Source organism: Xiphophorus maculatus, chromosome 8 (assembly GCF_002775205.1).
Source record: "Xiphophorus maculatus strain JP 163 A chromosome 8, X_maculatus-5.0-male, whole genome shotgun sequence".
Lineage (NCBI taxonomy): Eukaryota > Metazoa > Chordata > Actinopteri > Cyprinodontiformes > Poeciliidae > Xiphophorus > Xiphophorus maculatus.
In genome coordinates, this window is record NC_036450.1 from 9466979 (window position 1) to 9489676 (window position 22698).

Here is a 22698-nt window from a genome sequence, read left to right on the forward strand (position 1 = left end):
TTATTAATGTGCGTAACACCGCTGTGTTTAACCCCGTAAGTGAATTTCAATTCAATGCATTATATTCAAAATGTAAAAACATACTAATGCTCGAATATAAATGTTGATATTAAATGCCTTCTTGAGACTGCTCAGCAGGGGTGTGTCCAGAAAGTTTTTAAAGAGGCCTAAATGGGAGCCAGTGATAATCTCGGAATGTCATCCCAAAATAAAAACCCAAGTGAGAAGTTCGGCTGTGCTAAACTTTATAAAAGGGATTAACTCACAACAATATAACAATTAAAGACTGACATAAACACAGATAAATAAAACATATAAATAATTCTGACTGATTGTAGGAAGTTACTGTAAAGCTTTACTTAAATCTGCAGCGAGTACAATGTCCAGCAGGTTTAAAAAAGGACCTGCCTGAGACTCTCCCACATAGCTAAAACTTTTTTGCAAACACTACAGAAGTGATTGATATTTCGAAATGCTTTCTGAACTCATTCAATGTTTTCCTTAATCCATTACATTCTTTTCACAATTTTGTCCAGTCATTTACAGTCCCCTACCTTGAATTTTGTATTTGTTTGTTTGCCAAGTAACTCTGACAAATGAATCATTCAGATGTAAAAATGTGTCTAAACTCAAGAGATAAACTTCCTTCTCCCTCAAAGAGTTACACCTGCTTTGGGATGAAAAAACATTTGGGCACTAGAAGTAGAGTGGGAGTCAATGTAGATTTTGGATTGTTCAATACAATAAAATCACCAAAAAAGCAAAACAACAGATGGAATTTGAAAGTTTCAGGGGCTCAAGTACCATAGCTGATATAGCAAGCACTTTTACGAAGTTGCTTTTGGTCACAGATTGTCTTATATTTAAATATACAAAGAAAATACTTATAAAAAGCGACCAGTCTATCACTTTGGTCTGTCTCCACTGCAAAGGGCTATAGCCTCACAATATAGCATTGCAAAGTCATCCCATGGTAGGATGTGTGTGCTTAGTATTTTAAGCGATATAAGCCATAAATGTCCTGTTTTTTGTTGAATATTCAGTTTCTTGTTTTGCAAATAGATATGTCAAAGCTTGAATCTCCTTAAAACGAATAATAGAGACAATGTGGATGTATGTGACTCAATAGGAAAACTATAAAATAAATCACAATTACCATGCTCCATTTGTTTTGTTTGACTTTTTTTTTTCTATTATTTGAAAATTGATGTGCCGAGCCTGAATTAATTGCAGTGACCTAAAAATCTTCTCACATTTTTCAATTTTGTGTTCCTGCTGTTCATATCCTGCCAGTGGCAGGAAACTGAACTCTTTAGAACACATTGACAGATTTCTCTATTTATTTAATCTGTCTAACGGAGCAAATTTCAAGAAGGCTTGCTGGAGTGCCTGGATGCACATGTTTATCTTTTCTAAAACCCTCTCCACCATATGAACCATAATGAAGAAAATTTGCCTTAGTGGTGAATTGTATTCTCAGAAAATGTGCACATTATGATGAACACTGTAGAAGAAAGAAAAGAGGGGCAAAACTGCTCGCATCCCTAGGACTCATTCATATTTTGTCATAATCACAAAACCTTCATGAATTTTATTGGAATGATTATGATACCTTTTTTCCCAAAATGTTTTAAATATAAGCATATGAAAAATTGTGACATTCACATACATTCCTCATACTTTACTCCGGTACTCCCGAACAAAATCCAGTGCAACCAAATGGTTTCACTAAACTTATAAAGCTTATGGCAGCCTTAGGGCAGCCTATATCAGTGAAGCAGCCAGATAGTTCAGTCCATGGTGAGTATGGGGGAGCTCCAGAGAATCAAAGCTCAGGTAATAGTCAATATAAAACAGTTTAGTGCTTCGCTGGTCTTTATAAAATAATGGTAATTGGGGATGATTTGCATTGATGGGAACAAAGAGGTTTCTCGAATGGAGTTAAATAAAGGTACAAAACATACTACACAGGGTGCAAATGATTTAAAAATAGTTTAGATCAAAGCGTATTATTTTCTCAATATGGAACATAAGTTAAAATTCAGTTAAAAATCAGTGACAGGACTTAAAAATTGAAAGAAAAAAATTTTGCTTTTCGGAGGCACTGTATGTGCTTGCTTTTATGTACAGAATGTACTACTCTCAAAACAGCAAACACAGCAAACTGATTCATTGCATAAATTATTCTTGATTTCAAATGCATACATTTTGTAGCTCTTGCATCATGATTGAAGTTCTGCAGTATGAAGAAAAGGAACACTAGACTGCAATATTCTGTCCAACATGTAGTTATTCAGTGAAAACCCACAGACAGGGAAGTTCATTTTTGAAGAAAAACTCTATTGATACCATCTGACAGCAGCATTGGTATGAATAAAGGCTATAAAAAGAAATCCTTATATTTTTTTGTCACAAGTTAAACAAGTACATGAAGGTAGAGAATGGATAAGACTTGGAGTAAAGATAGTGGGGAAGGAAGCGAGTAATCCATAAATAGTTAATGAAGCCTGAGCAGCTGAGAGAAGCACACCAAAGCTACTTAAACTAAGCTGTCCACAAACACAGCCACACTACAGCAAAAGCAAACATTGGCTGACAGTGTGCAAATACATGCAATGAAAGGAGGAGGAATAACATCACTGCTTAACAACACAGAATCAAAAAACAGCACAGACACTCCTCTGTGAACCACCTCTTGTGATACTGAGTATGTATATACATCATCATGGAAATATGATGAGCTTTAAAAGTTATGTGATGAAAAGTACAGGGTCAGGGGAAACTTACCTAAACCCCTGCTTTTGTCACTGAAGGTGAAAGCAACACATGGCAAAGCCAGCAAGAAATCATCAACCATCATAGAACATGCTTCTTACAAACTTTGGTAAGATGGCCCTCAAAGTTGTATAAAATTGCCTGGGTTTTCAAACACTTTGATATCTGAGCATTTGGTTACTAATGAGATATTTCTGATGATTTTTAAGCTGTTGCTCTCCCAACGGAAAAACAAAAAAAAGTTCTAAAAACGAATGGGGTGCAACACTGGTGCAAAGAGGAACTGAAGGCGGAATATCGCCTTTAAAGTTTCCATTTGCACTCACGCTGATAAATGTGACAAACACACAGTGGGAGCACTAATACTTCATGGGAGTTCATCATCATTGGTGTGAGACAAAAACCAATGAGGCTTTTTGGCAGATTTCCTGCTCACCCAAGGTTGACAAATTGCCAAAGCCCTCTGTTGCAGCTTCACTTTGATGCTGCTAACTGATTCATCTGCCATGACTTAGATTGCAGGAGGGAGGATAGCCAAGCGGAAATGCATGTTCCTTATACCTTAATATGCATCAAACAACATGGAGCAATTAAAGTCACTTTGAATAGTAATTTGGTGCAGAGTAAGCTCAATGTGTCATACTTTGTTGCACCTCTCTTTAGTCAAATAAGACAAAAAAGGTTCCAAAATATGCAATTTAAAAAATTTGTGCATGTGACAAGAAGAAGAGTTTAAAAGAGGAATCACTAAGGTGTAATTACAGTGCTATCCAAGCAAAACAACCTACAGACACTCAAATATGTGGCTTGGATTATTTTAACCAATCCTAATGTGATCAACAATGACAGGGGAAGTTGTTATGAAGTCAAACTATGTCAGTAAGATATTGATCCACTAAATTTTTCTCTTAAATGGTGCATACTTAGAGACAGTAAATATCCTGAAATGTGAAACTCTTCAAAAATGTGGTCTCAAAGATTGTTTAATTAAGTCTTATTTATTGTTGCACAAGATACAGTGTCAGCCAGAAGTTTGAAACCAATCAGCATTGGTGTGAATGTGATGTTAATCTTGGGATTTTAAAGAGCATTTAAAGTGATATTTTTCCAGGATGCATTAATAATACAAAATATAACTTCAGCACATTTTAAAAACTACAATAGAGAGTATAAATTAGAATTTATTGAGGAAGAATTGCTTGCTGAAGGCATGGTGGCTCTGTTGTAGTTTTACATTTAACCCAATCGCTAATGTTTGGCCATGACATGTGCCACCTTGATGAAACTTACTAGAATGTGCATGAACTGTAAACAACCCCATGGAGAAATCAAAGTCAATGGGAGAAGTCCCAGACGAAGCACTGAAAGAAGATGAGAATTGGATGGAATCATGTAGGAACGCAATGACCAGCCTATCTTTTGAGCATCATCCAAACTATCTGAATAGCACTGAGATCTGAGCTATTCCAGATTAAGCTTTAATCTATTAAAAAACCACTAGGGATAAAAATGAATCCAGACACAAGCCATCCCATTCTATTTGAGTTTTAAGTCTTCCTGTTAATATAGCCAACATTTTAGATTGTGTTGAACCAAACCTAGAGTATTTACACAGTTAATAACTCTGGTTTTCTAATATCTTTTGCATGTTGCTTTTGAGATTAAATTAACTTGATGAAGAAAGAAGTACAAGAATTATAATGTAGGAAGAACTTTTTACTTGTGAATGCTAAGAAACAAAAAAGCTGTTCTCAAAGCATTTTTAGAAAACCAGAACTAGAAATGAATCCTCTATTCTACTTAAACTTAAAGAACAATCTGTTATAGGAAAAACTTCCAAACCAGAAAATAAAAAAAATAAAAAAAAACAGCCACACAACCTTCAAACTGTGATTGCTTGAAAAAAAAGCAGATTCAACAAGTTGTCTAACACAATCTTAGAGTATATTTAGGAATCTAACTCACCTGAGGGTGAAAATTTGCACTGATGAAAGTGTGGACAGGGCCAGAAAAGTTGAGACTGTCTCCCTCTGTCTTATGGGTTTAGAGGGGGCCATCACCACAAAGTTATTGTCCAACTTCAGCTCAGATAATGGCTGCAACAGTCTGACGCTCCCAATGCGCTGCATAGGTGTATGCCCTGCAAAGTAGCCCAAAGGCCTCTGCTGTTCTGTGTGAACTGGGCTGCCCTTTCTGGAGTCCTCTGAGCTGCAGTCTCCGCTGTCCGTGGTTTGAATTATGTAGTAGAGCTCCACAGGAGTGCCCTGAGCCTGCTCTGAGACCCGCTGCCTGCCGGGCCTCACAGTTGGCGGGCTGAACCAGCTGGCCAGAGGTTCCAGCTCAGCTACACAAATCCCTAGCTCACCTTTTAGTCTACAAGTACCTCGCACCTCTTGGGTCTCATGAAAAGCAAACATCCGGACACAAGGTAACTTGTGGACGGTGCTGTAATCATCCCAGTCCCTGCCTGCAATGTAGAACAACACCTGAACCTTTGGCCAACTGGGATGAATCTGCTCACTGATGATGTATGTGTGGACCTTCCAGTTGAACGTAAACAGAGGCGAAGAGGTTGGCGAGGTTGGCGCTGTTGATAAAGTGAGGGATGGTGCATTAAATGGCCCTGGCAGTATTTGTAGCATCTCCAGAGGAACAGGCTGCTGGACAGAGAGTGGCCCGTAGCTAGCATTGACAAAGGGCATCTGCCGAGCTTGATGGATAAAGAAGGACTCTGTTCGAGCTTGGAGACTGGAGTTCCTCATTATGTCCTGGTTTGCCTCCAGTAAGAAGAATGCTGACTCAGCATTGAGGATCTGGTAGCTGACCGGTAGATACATTGGCGTGGGGCCATACCTCTGCAGGCCATCCAGAATAACCTTGCAGTCAATCACTGAAAGAAAAAGAAAATGAAAATCACTTTTCAACAAGTTTTGGCAAACCTAAAAATGACCATTGTACTTTTATTAGTAAGACATATGAGTCTAGAAATCTCATGCTATAATATTCTGCATGCAACTTTAACTGGTGAAGTACTGTAAGTGTAAGCTATTGTGGGGAGACAACTAAAATATGACCCTAAGCTCGACACTGAGTTGTTAAAAAGTTGTGTTTTTCCCAGAAACATATTTTGTACTCAAAGTCTCCAGACAATGCTGTTTAACCTTGCTAAATATCTATATCCTTATGTTGTAATGTTCAAATGATGAAACAATTAGACAGTATCCTAGTAATTGGATATTTAGAATTTACCTAGATATTTGTTTCGTCTCTACTGTTCTACTTTATTGGTAACTTGGATAAAAAAAGACAGTACCCTAAAAATTTGTTGAGAAGTTACTTGTTTTATCACAAAAATTGTGTCTATTTAGAAGTGTCTAAAATGTAGCTTGATTGCATACCCTACTAGACTGGTATTTTACATTAAAATTAAGTATTCCCTCTGGAATTTAAAAGAAGATTTTTATTTATTTAGTGTTTTATTCAATTATTATTATTATGTGTTTTTTTTGTTGTTGTTTGTTTAGTTTTTTTTACACTGCAGTGGGGTTTTCTTAAATAATATAGAAATGCCCAGCTGCTAAGTTTGAAACATTCAGTCAGGGAATGTAAATATTTAAAATGTTTGAAACAGAACTGACTATTCAGGTAACTAAACATTTTCTAAGTTTATAATCTATCATTTTTATATGAGTGTCAACAATATTTCAGTGAGTAATTCATGGTTTTTGATTTCTTTAGTGTATACCAGTACATAATGGTCCATTTGTTCTTTTCAAAGTGATAAAAAGAAAAACAGAAAAACATATCATTCATGTAAGGGAGCTATTGGTCGATTTCTGAGAGTTACAATGAAACAGGGAAGGCTGCAACAAAATATTTTCATATTTTGTTATGTAGTTACATATAAATGCGATTACACTACTGAACATGTTGAGTTTAAAGAAACCTTTTAATTTTACTAAAGTGATTTCTTTTCTGACTGAAAGCTGCAATTATAAGAAACAAATGAAATGGCAATAACAACTTTTTTTCCCCTTAATACTGCTTTTACAATGCTTTACTATCTTTTGAAAGATGCTTCCTTCAATTCCTATAATTATATGTGTTTTAATTATTATCAGCTTAATTAATACACACAAGTCTCAAAGCACATTTATGGAATAAAGCCTGTCCTCACATGACCTTAGAACCTGCCTCCATCACCTTATCCTCACCACCTTTGTCTCCACCATCAAGCATAAAACTTCAGATATTTGGACTGATGGAGAAGCCCATTAGGACCCATTGATTTTCTATCTTGGATCCTGCATGTTGTGTGGAGACATGGAGTGGTAGTGATTTGTGACAGGCCACGGTCAGAAAGCAATGACTGGCTTGCCAGACGGACAAAACGAGTCATAACAACAGCACCTCTAAAGCAATATAAGACTGATAAACCAAGTACCGGTACTCAAAATAAAAACTCCAACTGCATCCCTAAATAAATAGTTCAAGACTGGATTTTACTATTAAAGAGTCAATCAGCCAGGAATTATGCAAATGCTGCTTCAAGATAAATGAGCGACTAGACAAGCCATTTCAGATTACGCATGGCTGAATATGAGGTAAAATCTAATACAGAAGTTTGAAGAAAAAAAATGTACAACATGATTTATTTATCCTTATTTGAAAGAAAAAAAAGCAACAATTGTTCCTAATGCTTCAAAATTAACATTTTAATTTTGCCAACATTTTTCTAACTGGTAAATGTACAGAATAAACCTAGTTAAATTTAAAAGTTGCTTTCAGGAATTCATCACACAGAATGTTATATTTTTTATCTATTCTCATCTTATAGCATACCACAAGATGATGGTACTTATTTGAAATTGAACCACAAGGTCCAGACCCAAAGTATTCTGCTGTTCATTATGGAGAAACCCAAGGAATTCAAAGGTTAAAGGGAATGCCTTGTTGGACATATACTTTACCCAATAAATTCTGGAACAAATCAAATGCTCAAAACCATTAAAACTGACTCCTTTTAATGTGGAGCTCCAGGTTGAGCTTTACTCCAAGCTCCCTGCATATTAGCTACTCTATCTTTGAGCTGGAGCTGTTAATATACGGGTTAGAAAAAGCTATTTAGGTTTTTATTATCAGTGGCAAAAAAAAACCCATCAGCAGGCATACACATTTTCTTCAAATAATTGAGAATCGTTCAGAATAATGCCCGACTCAAACGCAAATTGTGTTGGACGACCTGATTAAAAAAGAAAGAAAACAAACATCCAAACCTAATTACAGAGTTTTCTGTTCTCCATATTCATTGGCAGCAACAGTAAATATCAAATGAAATAACAATACATATAGATTAATTCCATTATTTTCTAAGAAACCGCTTTCATGTCTGGACTTCAAACTACTCAAAACAGTTCTTAGTGGAAAAAAATGTAGTAAAAAATATAGAGACCAGTGCTATTTGTTTTATATATGATCAAGAGTGATGTCACGAGGCAGTCCAGTGCTTAGCTGATGCTGGATCATGCTGCAGAATGAGAGGATTTTGCTGTCTATCCTCCCCTCTGGGAGATGTGACACACTGTCCTAGTTTCTACTTACTATGACATGGATGAAAACTAAATATTTCAACATAAAAACTCTGTAATTTGTAACTTTGGATTAAGAATGTGTTCCTCTGACACTGACAGGACGATGCAGCTGCAGAAAAGCAAAACCAGTGTGATTTGCAGCCCCGAAGTTGCCCTTGGATTTCATATCTGCAGCTACTATACTTGTAAATCATGACTGCAGAACTGTTGCTCCAAATGAAATTTAACCCCTGTGGTAAATCCCAACTGTAAAGTCTTGCAGGGGATTTCCTTTAGGTCTAAGACAGTTTTATCACATTATCCTCTAATCATTAGACAGATGTTCATTTCAGATTCAGGATGTACTTTATTTTCTTATCCAGCCCACAGAGCTTTATGTCACTAGGAAAACATGTTTTAAAATAAACCCTAATTTTTTATTTATTTTTTTTAAATAGATCTCCAACAGAGATTAGTGGCTTCACATCAAACTACTTCTCATAATCACCTGCTCTTATCCGTAGCGACCAAAGTAGAAACTTCATCCAAGGAAAATAATCCCCTCATCTTGCCATTTCTCTCCTTCTCCTCTTACTCTCACATTATCTTACGCCATGTGTGAATTTTGCAGCTAGTACCATTCCTTATCAAATATATAAAGTTTAAATCTGACTTATTTTATTTACATAAACTTCAGAAAGTTTTTTTAAGGTGAAAGTGTAAGAGCAATTGAAAATTTAGTGGGTGGGTTAATATTTTGACTATTTTTGCACTAAGATTCCAAGCGAGACAAGGATTACCACAGGCAGCACCTTGCAAAGATGAAAGCTTCTTTTAACATGCAACAAAGATGGGCTTACAATTTCCCAATATACAACTACAACCGCTCCAGACTTTTCTTTGCCCAACTAAACAAGTAAAAGTGATTACTGACAGGGTTGAGAGAGAGCAACTCTTAACCCTGTTCCAAGATTTGTTCCAAGTCTACATCCAGAGACACTTTATGCAAAGCTATTCTGCCACACCACCACAAAGACAATAAAAAGCTGTACTCATTGTGTGCCAAAAACAAGGAGGCTCATCATCTCTTCCCCAGCCGAGGGGGCTAAGATCACAACCTGGTTCAACTCCAGCCTTTGTATGTACCCCTTGCACACAGACAAGAAGCTGCAAAACGCTCAGTGAAGAGATGGTATGAGGAGCTGTTTCCGCTCCGCTGTGTTGGAAGAGCTCTGTGCTTGTCATGGGGAGGACATTGCCGGCATAACAGACTGCATCACGGACAACATTAACTTCTGTCTGGACAACACTGTGCCCCTCATGAACAAGCAGTGTTTCTACAATAACAAGTCCTGGATCAACTCTAAAATAAAGTTTCTCCTCAAGGCGAACAACAGAGACTTTAGATCAGAAAACAAGAAATAGCCAAGAGCTCCTTAAGTTTAAAATTTACCCTTACTGTACAGCACAGGTCTCAAACTCAAGGCCCACAGGGCAATAGCGGTCTGCCATATCTATTTATGCGGCCCTCCAGAACCTGTTAATTGTTACATTTTAAAAAGTACTAATTGAATGAAGAGACATTTCAACAGTTTAACAGGTAGTTTTATCATTACATTCTGCTACAACCGGCCCTTTGAGAGTATTAAAGATCTTGAATTGGCCAGATGTGGCACCCTTATTCTCTCTTATTGTTTTTTATGTTTTTACCTCTGTGTGAATTTGCAGGCTTCCACTTGCCTTTCACTTTGAGGCTGATACACTTGAGTTTTTCATATTGACGAACAATACAGGGCATTTTATTTCTTCTTCTTAATCCATGAAAGACTAGAGTTCTATCAGTTGATGCTGCAGACTGCTGCAAGTCAGTGACTTGGTGTAATTGGCTGAGGTTTATTAGATAAATATATTTTTTGTCATTCAGCTGAACATGTACAGTATTCAGTTTTCCTGAAGTCAACTTCCCCATTAGTTGTATAAAGGTAAAGTAAGGTAAGGCCATTTTATTTACATTGTACATTTTCAGCAACAAAGCATTTCATTGTGCTTTACATGAATTAGAGGAAATACAAACAAAACAAAAAACAGAAGAAAAGCAAAAGAAAAACAACAAAAGTACTCCACAATTATAAACTAATAGGAGTTTCTCTAGATTTTAAGATTGCCATACTAAAATGGTTCTAGTTGTTTTGGGTTGCTAAGTAGATGGTGCTTTCTAAGTTTGTTCTAGAGTTTTAAAGTATAAAGATAAATGTTGATTCTCCATGGTTAATTAAATCAGTTAACCATTTTGTTGTAACTGTGGGCAAGATTTAATCTGTAATATAAAGCGTTTTTATTACTTCTCTGCTTACTGACTCCAAAATTCAATTTAAATCACAATTTAATAAGCACAGTATTGGCCAGTGGAAAGAGACTGCAACTGGACAACTCTCAAAGCACAAGGACGATATCCAAACACAAAAAATAAATGTATCCAAAGCTTAAAAAAAAGGTTGCTTTAGTCATGCAACAACCCAAACTCACTTACATGGACCCACAACATTCTCTGCAAATGAGGGTTAAATTATTTCTCAAAACTGTAGTGAAAGAGTCTATTCATTACTACTTTTAAACCAAAAACATCTTATATGACTCATAATTTCAAAGCATCCCTCCAGGACTGACAAAAGGAGCTGGATGTCTTGTGTGAACAGCTATTTGTGATTTCTGGATGAAAGAAAACACAAGGTCTTTCAGAAGGAAATCAAAGTCATTCAAATTATAAACAACCCACACGTTCTTATGTTTCCTGATGTTTTCATGTCAATCACTTTGGCATCATGAAAAGCTGGGGTCTTTTTACACTGCTGATTGTGTGCTTTAAAGCTGAAAGCCCTTGTTTTGTGTCTTCCACCACTGACATTTAAAAGGCTTTTGATCACAATTTTTGGAACATTCACAAGGTAAAACATTAAAGTTTGATCTTTACATGGCATTTCCTAACTTTAAACATTTACTCAGTCTCAGGCCTTGGTCTGCAGAGAAACTGCTTAGGGGATCTAAGTCATCATCAGCAGACTGACTGTCGGTCATAGCGCAAGGCAACTTTCTCATTTTCAGCCACTGAACAATGGAATGAAAAGGGTATTTTGGGCTCTTAGAGGACTGGATTTAAATGTCAGCTGCTGCTCACATTCGGAAATTACCATTGGTGAAGTCAAGGACTTCAAGAGCTTTATCAAAGATGGGTTTTGATAAGGTCTTGCATGCACATTAAAAAGGAAAAGAGACAGAATGTCTCTGAATCCAGTGAACTGTCTGACCCAGCTCACCAATATGAAATCCTCAATCAATGACTTTATAAACGAGGATGAATCTATTTGAACCAATTTAACCAAGAACAATTATGAAATAGTTGTTCTTTTTATTTCAGAACCCATTAAATTAAAATGTACACAGGTTTTAGTATACAGAAAAGTGTTTATTTTCATAACGAGAGTAAATCTCTTATAAAAGGTAGAAAACATGGGTCACTGAAAAGCTTCTGTCCTGAATTTTGTATTTGATATATTAACATCTACATCAGTGGAAACGACATTACTAAGGTTGTTCCCCAAACATAATTCACTGCTGCTAGATTCCATGGCATCATTTCCTTTAATATATATATATTATTAGCTTATAATTTGAAATGTGGTAGTCAGGCAAATCAAAGACAGATGAAGGGATATGTCTTTAAAACTCTAATCTGACTTTAAATTTCTTTATAATTTGATTCATGTCCTCTTTTTATGTTTCTACTGTTTCTTCACTAATACGCCATTTCTGAACTTTCTGGCCTCCACAAAGCAACTGTATTTATGCCAAGATTAAGTTACACACAGAATAACTGCCTTTACTAGTTAGATAGTCAACAATTAACTGTAATGGATTTTATTTACAGTTAATTGTAAATAAAATCCATTAGTATAAAAGTGAAGGTGTAATTATTTGTAATACAATTTATCATTTTTTATCCAAGCAACCGTGACTTGGCTAAGTCAGAGTTGAAGATGGACTTTTGGACTTTGAATTATGTATAAATAAAGTTCAAGTGTAGCCTCAACATTTGAATCTGGTCTGTTGCTCTTTGGGTACTTTGTTTATGCACAGAAACACTTGTTTCATGTTTCCACTGCAAATGTTTCTGTTAACTTGTGTACAATCACACAAGTGTGTGAAAACAAGTGATAAATGTTCATATACTGTATAATGTGCCCCATCTGACCATTTCTAAAATAACTGCAGAAAAACAAGATAAATCAACCATTAGTAGATTAAGTTCATAAACGTCATGATAGTGAATCATGAAAAAAAAAATGGTACGCAGCTATTAATCACACATTTACGATATACCAAAGGTCTGCGTTAAATTCACTGAAGGCTACTTGACAGGAAAATAATCCCCTTGGTTAATAAAATGTCTTGGATGATATCTCAAGACAAACAAAACATAAAGCAACACTAATCGCTCTAAGTGCCCATCACACGGACCCTGACACCGCAGGAGAGCGAGGGCATTGCAGAGAGCCCGATCCCAGCTGGGGGTTAATCGGATCACATAAAAGCAAAGCACACCTCATCTTTCATCACTAGGCAACACATTTATGCAGCAATCGATAAGGGAATCATATTTTCCCCTTTCAGAGAAATGAGGAAAAATGAAGTATTGTGACCTGACCGAGATGGATGGAGCAAGGCTTCATTTCTTACAGATATCAGCAATAAGTCAGGGACTCGTGTTCCTTCAGAGCTTGAGTTGTTTTCACCTCGGGTTAATCTTATAGCTCTTTGAGCTCCAAAATAGCTTTTGGGTCATTTTTGCCAGCAAACCAAGTTTGAACATAAAGAATTTTAGAACAGTATTTTTTATCTCAGGCACAAGCATCAGCCTCTTATCTCACCTTTAAAACAAACACATACACATTTACAGCATTTTTCAAAAGTATTCACACCTCTAACTTTTTTAGCATTTTGTTATGAAATAGGCACAAATTTCAAGGTATTTTACTGAGATTTCAAGTTATAGACTAAAACAAATTAGCACAAAACAGAAGGAAAATGACATTATATTTCCCATATTTATGTGCAAATATTTTAATATACCATATCCCAAAACAAAGTCCAGTGTCACCATCTCCCTTCAAAAGTTAACTAATTGTGAACAGTGTGTGTGATATATATATATATATATATATACAGTATATACTGTATATATACTGTATATATTCTAATATCCATTACTCTGTTTAGTAATGGATATTTTTTGGAGAACTGTAAGGAATAAATGCAAAAGGAACCTGGCAGATAGGTCAGAGAAGATGTTTTATAGAGCACTGATGCAGTTAAGCTATAAATCAATAGGTGAGTTTTTAAATATTTCATAGATCACTGTCCAATCCATCATCCAAAAACAGAAAGAGTTTGACACAGCTGCAACACCACTAAGACATGGTGCTTCAAATAAACTGAGAGGCCAGTGTTCAGAGTTACTCTGACAGAGAATCCACAACTCAGGTAAGATAAACTGTGTGCATGCTACAAATATGGCCATATGACAAAGTGATAAGAAGAAAGCTATCATTAAAAGAAATCAATAAAAAAATCATTCTAAAAGTTTGATACAAGCCATTGGACAAATATGATCAAGAGTGAAAGAATATTTCTAATAAAAAAGCATTTTGACATGATTTGATATTGTAGGCGTGACTAGAGCTTGTCCGTTCATAAAAAAATTATCTAATATGAAAACTTAAAATCAAAAGATATATTTTGCATAGCACATGACATAAAAATGTATATGCCCCAAAAAACATTTCCATAAAGAATTACTAGAAGGCTTTATCCCTTAAAAAATAAAAAAAATCATAACAATTAGATCTGTTTAAAAACCTTCATAAAAAGAAAATAGAATGAAACGGAATGATTCATTAGTCATTTGTGTTTGTTGAGAAATTAAAATAAAATGGACAAAATATGTATCAATGTGTCAAAGATGGGAAAAATCAAGCAAAGGGTTGATTACTTTACAAATGTTACCTTTTATGATGTAGAAAAGAACAAACAGAAGCTTTAAAATGCATATTCTTAATTTTTTTACTAACAACATTACTAAAAGAGGACTGAACACATTTTTTGCTTGATTTTTATTCATTCAAACATGCAGCCTGCATGTCTGATACAACATGTTATGATAATATGAAATGAGTTCAAATCTATACCACTGTGGCATGGAAAGGTAACTGTTTGTGGGCTGGGCTAAGCCCCCAGAGATTCAGGGCCCTAAGTATACATTTAGAAAGGGTGATTTAATGTTGTAGGAAATTTAAGTTTTATAAGAAATCCCTCTTTGTTTTAAATATGCATATGAAATCCAAAACTTTTGTTCTTTTTGATTGCCAATTCAGTAAAATAAAGGTTGAAGCCTAAAAAGAATGAGTTTATAAACTGATGGTTATCTTGATAACTATGAACGTTCTTTCCGTTTAGTGTTATTTTGTTTAGCATTGGTTTTTTTTGTTGTTTTTGTTATCACTTTGTCAATGTTTTTTTTAATAAAATGTCTACATGAAGGACATGTAGACATTTGAAGACAGAGCTTAAATTTCCTTCATTTTCCCTGCGGGGATATATATGTGCAGAGTGCAAATTACATGGTCTAAACAAACCTGAGAACGAGCTGCCGGTAAGCTGTCATTTCTTCAATAGCTGGTTTGGTGCACCACAAGTGGCCTTGGTTCAGACTGAAAGGTAACTGCTGCAAAGAGAGGCATTTAAAATCCATCCCTTGCTGGGAAATAACATATTTCTGTTTTACAGAAATTCAGAGGAAATGGGAATAGAACCAAAAATAAGAAGCAAGAAATGTCCATTTGGGCATTAGTTGAGAACGACAGGGGAAATTTTAGCAGCTCTTGATTTTTTTTTTTTTTTTGACAGTTTAGGAATATTTTATACTCAAGTCACTATACTTTTCCTGATGGAGGTAGTGAGTTGCAGCAACGAGCAGCACTTTGCCATTTTTGCAGAACAGGAACAAAACCTTTAAAACTTTCTGCCTTGAAGAGCCATTTGGGATGTGAATGGGTTTTTTATGACACTTCTATTCTGCCCAAAGCCTTTGGGCTTAGCGTTGTGCGTGTCAGAAAAGCGAGAAGGAGAACAGCAGTGCGGGAACTCGCAAAGGAGCCAGTGGCTTTTTGGATGAGATGAACTACAAGAGCTCTTGAAGGGATAGGAAATGTGCTGAGGAGAGCAGAGCAGCAGTTAGCATTCATAAAAGCGTGCCCACAGGGGTAATCAAAGCTAAACTTTAACTGTATGGACTATGGTGTTGTCATTTAGAACCACAGATTTCCTTGGTAAACTCATGAATTTGACCAGCTCCATCCCTGACAGAAGTAACCACACTTCTGTAGTAAGTCAAATAAAAGTGGTGACAGTGACAGATGATGTGGCGGTGTGCTTATACGGAGGGAGACCCCATGTCATAAATAACAATGACTTCCTGCACATGGTAATCACATCCAAGTGAATCCATTTCAGCTACACTGTGCATAATACACCCGGGATGCTTTTTTCTCCACAAATACATAAAATCAAATGCAGTTAAGAGGGTACGAATAATGCAGTGAGTTGACAAAAAAAGCAGCATGAGTAATGTTCTGGCATTTCCAGCAAGGTTACTCTGCAGGAAAGTCAATGGGCCTTGGAGATCAGGAACCCCAGATGCTCTACAAAGTCAAACAATGCAAATGATGACATTAATTTAGCTGAAGACAAAGAAACAAGTACAACAAAAAACAACATTACTTTATTTTTTGAGTAGAACCTTTGTAAGTGGTGTGATAATAAAACGGTTTTATGTATTAAGCCATACTTTCAAATTATGTTGCTTCCCTTTTCTTTTATCCAGTATGCCAATAATAAGAACATTGGGCAAATTATTAAATGTGCTTTATGTACCATGACTTCAACAAATTTAAAACATGAATAATTACAAGCATGAGAAGAAGATCCTCTCACTGTTTAATGACCTCAGACATTAAAATTGTTTCCTGCCAAAGATCTTAAACCCTAGGTCTATTTCTTTGGTAATTTGCACAGAAAGAAAATTCTTGAAATTCAAATACATACACATGCACACAAACACACATATTATATACATTATATACTGTGTGTATATATACTATATATTATATATATATATATATATATATATATATATATATATATATAGCATGTGGCACAGCATAGCAAGGGTCCTCAAATCCAGGTGAAGAGCTGGTGTCCTGCAACTTTTAGATATGTCTTTGCTTCAACACAAATGAGTTGAATAATTAGCAGGGCTCTGGAGAACTTGACTGCACTGAATACGTAATTTAGCCTTATGAGTCATGTGTGTTGGACCAGGGACACAGGTAAAAGTTGCAGGACACTGGTGCTAGAGATGTGGATTTGAGGACTCCTGATATATCGTATATCCAGAGAGTTCTGAGTTCAGCCCGTCCAAGTGACTCCTTTTCATGCAGAAGGACTCACATTTTTTTGGTCATCCAAATCGTAAAAAATAATTGCATTATTAAGTATATATATATAACATCAACACAATGTATGAATTTCAGTGCCCATATTGTATCAACAGGAATTTCTGAATGCTGAGGTCCAGGCCATTAATTGTGTTGCTGAAATCGTTTTCTATGTTGGATCGTAACCAACAGTAATATATATGGAGAGGTTTACCTTTTGGCTGAACTCTTCCTACACCATAGTAGACCTGAGCATTAAAGCAGATACCTTGTCTCTCCATATCCTCTTTCAGCACTAGAGAATAAGAATCCCATAGTTGAACTCTTCCACTTGAAGCAAAGACGGACTCCAAATCTGAATCATGCAGTTCACCTTTAGCAGGTGGAGAACCACAGCCTCAAAATTAGGACTTTATTTCAGAGCTATTTGGTTCAGCTTACATAAATTAGAGTTAGTTACCTAATATTACTTAATTTGAACAGATTTTAACTCTCATCTGAACTCTGGTGTGGAAGAAGGCCATCTCTGTTCTTCCTGAGAAAGTGGGCTTGGGTTTTCTTTCAAAGTAAACAAATCCTTGTGTAGTTTGTGTCCAGTGTTTTAAAGTGGGAACATACTGGGCAGCTTTTTGTGAAAGCCCAATTTGGTTTGAACACAAAAATAATAAACGAAACCCCTAGTGTGATATTTTTTTCAGCATTTCCTACCCAATCAAACTTTGTCACTTGAACATTCCCCTACAGGGTACTTTCTCATCTCAGCTGTTTCACAACCACCAGCAAACTGCTTCAGTACAAAATAATTTTTTCAAAGTAACCAACAGAACTACTTTATCTACACCTTAAGAGCCTGTCTATGAACAATACCGAAATGATCTGGCTGTACTGAGAACAAGATCAACGTTGTGTCAAGAATCTGATAAAATTTACATCTTTGGTTATGCAAAGACCAGAAGACTTTAAAAGCATCTCTGTTTGAACATGAATCCCCACAAAATGACAAAAATAAAAATATTTTGACTGATTCTAAAACAAAATCAATTTTGTAACATTAAAAAACTTAAACAAAATGCATTATTCAAATATTATTAGTCAAATGGAATGGACAGGCCTTTCAATTCATTTAAGTCTAAATCTAAAGATGAAACAGAGAGTTGATGTACAATCTTGCAAGGAAAGACGACTTTTACAGAAAACCTTTGTGTTGCTTTCGACTCATCGAAGAAATATTGAGGTTTAATGTTAATCTTTATGTTTTGCTGAGCTGGTGTATCTTGATTTTTTGTGCATGTTAGAACTTTTCTCACAGAAGTGGTAATGTGCTGACTAAGTTAGCTCTTTGTTGATATGGCATTCAGACAAATTAGAAGAGCTTTCTCTGACTCCCATTCACTTAGGCCCTTTATGTAGATGCTACACAAATAGATGAGTCTATTTGGCTAACAAACCAACTATCCTGACCTTGTTAAGACAAAACGAAGCCTTACTGATGTTGGTAAAAGCATACATTTAACAGATTGTGCTTGTATAGCGATGGCTAATAGCTCTGGTTTAGTACTTTTTGACAGCTAGTTGATTTTCTTTCTGTAGAAAGGAAAAAGTACTCCAGGTGTTAATTCTATAAAGCAAATACCCTTTTGGTAATGTTTTACAGAATAGCTTTATAGATTGCACATTTAGGGTTATCCTCTCCCTAACAATTTGTTCTGTCTACTCCGATTTGTCAAAAGTTGTGAAGTGCGGGCAGCTGCTTATTCTTTGCTTGAGCCAAACAGCCTACTAAATGAGAATAATCAAACGTCTTTCATGGCAGGACAGATAAGGAAAGGGACACCTGCCAAACAAACTGTGCAAACAGGCACTTACATTTCTGTAGCAGTGTCCTCTGTGGGAGAGGAAAGAATATTTTAGGATTTTGTAGCATTGCTGATGTAAAAACAAAAAGGGAAACTAAGACAAAGCAAGAAAACTTCATTAGAGGAATATAAAAAATTTTAAAAATGTGACAGAACTGTGCCAAATCAGTACTCACAATGCTTATTTTGGGAGCCAAAGTTCACATCGCCATGCAAATTTTGCTTTTCAAAATAATTAATTATTCAGCATTATTCAGCAACCTTTGAAGGAAAAAGAAAAAGATATAGGAAGTGTTGCTCAAAGAAATCAAAAGTACTTTCAACACACACCAAAAACATGCTGCAAAATATTGTCTATGATTCTATCAATTCCGTTATTTGGTATGCGCATTAAACATTCTGTGGTCAGTCCCCAATAAGAACCCCACGTTTTCAATTGATTGTTAAAAACTGTTGATCTGGGAAAAGATAATAAGATAATATGGCGAATTCTAGAGGCTTCAGAAAGTCCTACGAAATTATCTTTTATAAATGATTATGTGCAATGGATGTCACAACAATGAGCAGTGATGTAAACATAACAGAGGAGTTGTGCCTAAAAGCACTTAATGCATTTTAAACAGCCTTCAGTTCAACCTTATAAGCAATTGTTGATACTAAGAAAAATGCTGCTGGGAAGTGAGAATGACACATAACAAGGACATACAACGTATACTCACTTAATACACAAATATAACCACTATAACCTCTTAGTGTTGACTTATCTGCTTTATGAATTCTTAAAGTTTCTACAGCGTCTGCAGGAACATCTGGGATTTCTCCTTCGCTGAATCACTTTCTGATCTGCAGGGTATTACAAATCATGTCGTATCATGTAAGAACTTGCAAAACTACTAAAAGCACCACTGGCTGAAAACAAGGTTTCACAAATTTTTCAATGCAAAACAAAAAAAACAAAAAGAAATCTTACTTTATTTTATGTAATTTTGCAATATTGAAATCAATATAAAGGCTAAATATTGTATGTGTATGTGCAATTGTAAAGAATCTGTTCTCTCGCCTACATGTCATTTCACACGGTTAAACAAGTGAGCATATAATTGCCTCTCAGGACTGCAGTTTGTCTTTCATCCTGAGGCTGCAAGATGCCATCGTGTACCTGATTCAGTGAGCTTGCTCTAAGCTTAACAAAGTAGGTAGCTGTGTTAGAATCATGTCCTTTGATTTATCTAGCGGGTCTAACGCAATTCAGCTTGCACAGCTATGTAAGGAGCCCAGAAAATACAATTGGATGCCTCCACAACTGCTAGGATTATTGACGACCTAATAGATCAGTCTTAAGAGTTGTGTGTCTGGTGTGTGTCGGTAGTAGGTAAACTTACAGAACACCTTAGTCTCCCAGTTTTTCTATTCTCTGAACACCTGTACTGCTTACAGTACACCTAATTAGCTAAAATACTCAGGGGTTGAAAAAAAGCTGTGTAGTGTGTCAGTAGTCATTGACCACTTTATTAGTAAATCCGGACATCTGGATGCAAACACAAATTGTAAATCCATCAGTGACTTTGTAGCAACTCATTTTTTTACTCACACAGACAGAAAAAATAGCACACTGAAGTTAAAATTTAACAAGAAAGTGGGTTGATGTGACTTTAAGTGACACATGGTTGTTAGTGCCAAAAATGCTGATTTCAGCATATAAAAAAAAGTCTATCTACACCAAATTTACCTTAATATATATTTATGAACATAGCGGAAACCGTCTTAATGCTACTGCAAAAGCTCAAACTTACACAGGGAGGGTGGTAAGCTACATTGTAATTAACAGCTGCCCTTGGGCAGACTGACAAAAGTAAGGTTGCCATACAATTACCACCACCAGGCCGTCTGACTACCTCTGGCAGACAAGACAGATGAAGTCTTGCCAATGACTGAGATGGCTCCCGATTGGGTAAAGTCAATCAGCGCCAAGGTAGATGAGTGGCACTCCTGAATTGGCTGGTTTGCAAATACCAGCAAATAGTCTGTCAAGCAGCTATAGCAGCCTCTAAAGCTCAAAATTCTTTCAAATATTTTAGAAAACAATCGGGGAATAAGCAAAGTCTCTGTGTTACAGGTAACTCCAGTATAAAACTTTTATTTAAAAAAAAATGTTTTTTGTATATAACAGTTGCCATGTTCTGAAAGGATATTATGAGATAGATGATCTGTGAAAAGATTGATGTCCTCCACCTTCTCCTTAAGCTATAATCGGCATCTGAAAAAATGAATGGCTCCCGACCAAAAACACCCAATAAGAGCCAGGAAGAAGGTCTTAGCATTCAATCTCATGTACTCAATGCTCAAAGTACTAATGGCAGAGAAAAAACTTACTGTTACAGGAAACACGCTAACTAACCTGAGTATTCACAACAGGCTTTCATAGTTGCAGCTTAGCAGAGAGCAAAAAAGGTGTAAGAAGAGGAGAGATGAGCAGCACCACACAGCGGGTGATTGACAGCGCTAAGACCTGCCTCCTGGCTCTGATTGATTGTTTTAGTTAGCAAAGGGAGAAGGCAAAAGAGCTCAACTTTTTCCACAGACTGTCTCATACCATACTGTGACAACAGTGAGTTTTAACTAATTAATAAATATATAATTTGTAAAAGTTACATACCGCAGCTATAAGTACACACGTTGTGACATTGACAGAAGAAAATGCTTCATGTAATTACAATAGTTTAATGGGTTTAATGAAACTTTATCCCAGATATGTCACCTTTCCACACATTTTTTTCCAGTGCTCTTCTTATTAGAAAGGTCAGAGTTTAGAGCAGCAGCCTTTTTTCACTTCATTTTTATTTTTTATCTATTTTTTTTACATTCTAAAGACTAAATATATGAATTGGAGTACCCTAGAGGAGTAGTTGCCATGGTATTCACCTGGACAAAAGGCTAGTGAAATCACAAGAAGCAACTGAACATATGCTCTTTCTTGAAGAAGCTGAGATTTTTGTGTTTGAAGCACAGTGTCACACGTCTTTTATAAGTTTTTATTTGAAGTGTACATCCTTCTTTGCAGCAATCTATTAGAGCACCATCAGACCCAGTGACACAAAAGAAACAGTACACAATGTTACAAAGGACAAGCTCTGTGGTAGGGACTGCTCTGCTCTGGAGCCTCTACAGCTAATTGTAAGAAGAATAATGTTGTACCAGTTGATTAGCATAATAGAGAACCCTCCATCCACTCTGTAGAATACACTGGTGAACCAGCAGAGTGTACTTGAAGAGTCTTCACCTTTCATTCAATAAAGACAACTACAAGACAACAGATTAGCTTGATTAATAATTCAATAACATGTATTACATGAGCAAGATATTTTCACAAAAATGTTTCATAAAACATAATATAAAGTCTGTCATATGAAACTGGTGAAGGACAGAATTCTGACAGAACAAAATGCTAAATTTATGTGTTTTAGTCCAACAAAATAGGGCTCCCAACCATACAGTGCTGTTTTCTGTTAGTCTTTTCACCACTGTCAAACTTTTGAATTATCCTGTGAAATATGCAAGATTAGCCAACAGCTCTTATATTAGCAACACAAGTCTCACAACACATAGTTATTACATTTATGCCAATAAAACAAAGGAAATCCCACAATAGTTACGAGGCGCCACCAGCAGCCATTCAACCAGTTGTCATTCCTTACCAAACAGATGCTTGTTTTGTGAGCTGGGACACAATTGTTGAGTCGTGTAATAACTGCAGGCTTTAGTGGCAACACTAATTTCCCTGAACAGAGTGGTCACAAATTAGTCCAATGGAAAACACATTTGATCCATGCTTCTAGCTGTCAAAAGTTTGCTTTAAGATTTTTGGGACTGACATTATCTTGCCTACAAAAACTGTGCACAATCTGTGTTGCATGATATCTATATGTGCTTAGAGTTTAGCTTGTGCTG

The 22698-nt window shown here is 36.1% G+C and overlaps 1 protein-coding gene across 1 annotated transcript in view; it reads right to left on the bottom strand.

The window, feature by feature from the left end:
* LOC102237681 (transmembrane protein 132C-like) overlaps positions 1–22698 on the bottom strand; it is a 158563-nt gene that overhangs the window by 89227 nt on the left and 46638 nt on the right. The window contains exon 3 of the mRNA XM_023337819.1: positions 4741–5665. Within this exon, the coding sequence (XP_023193587.1) occupies positions 4741–5665 (925 nt within the window). The remainder of the gene's footprint in view (positions 1–4740; positions 5666–22698) is intronic.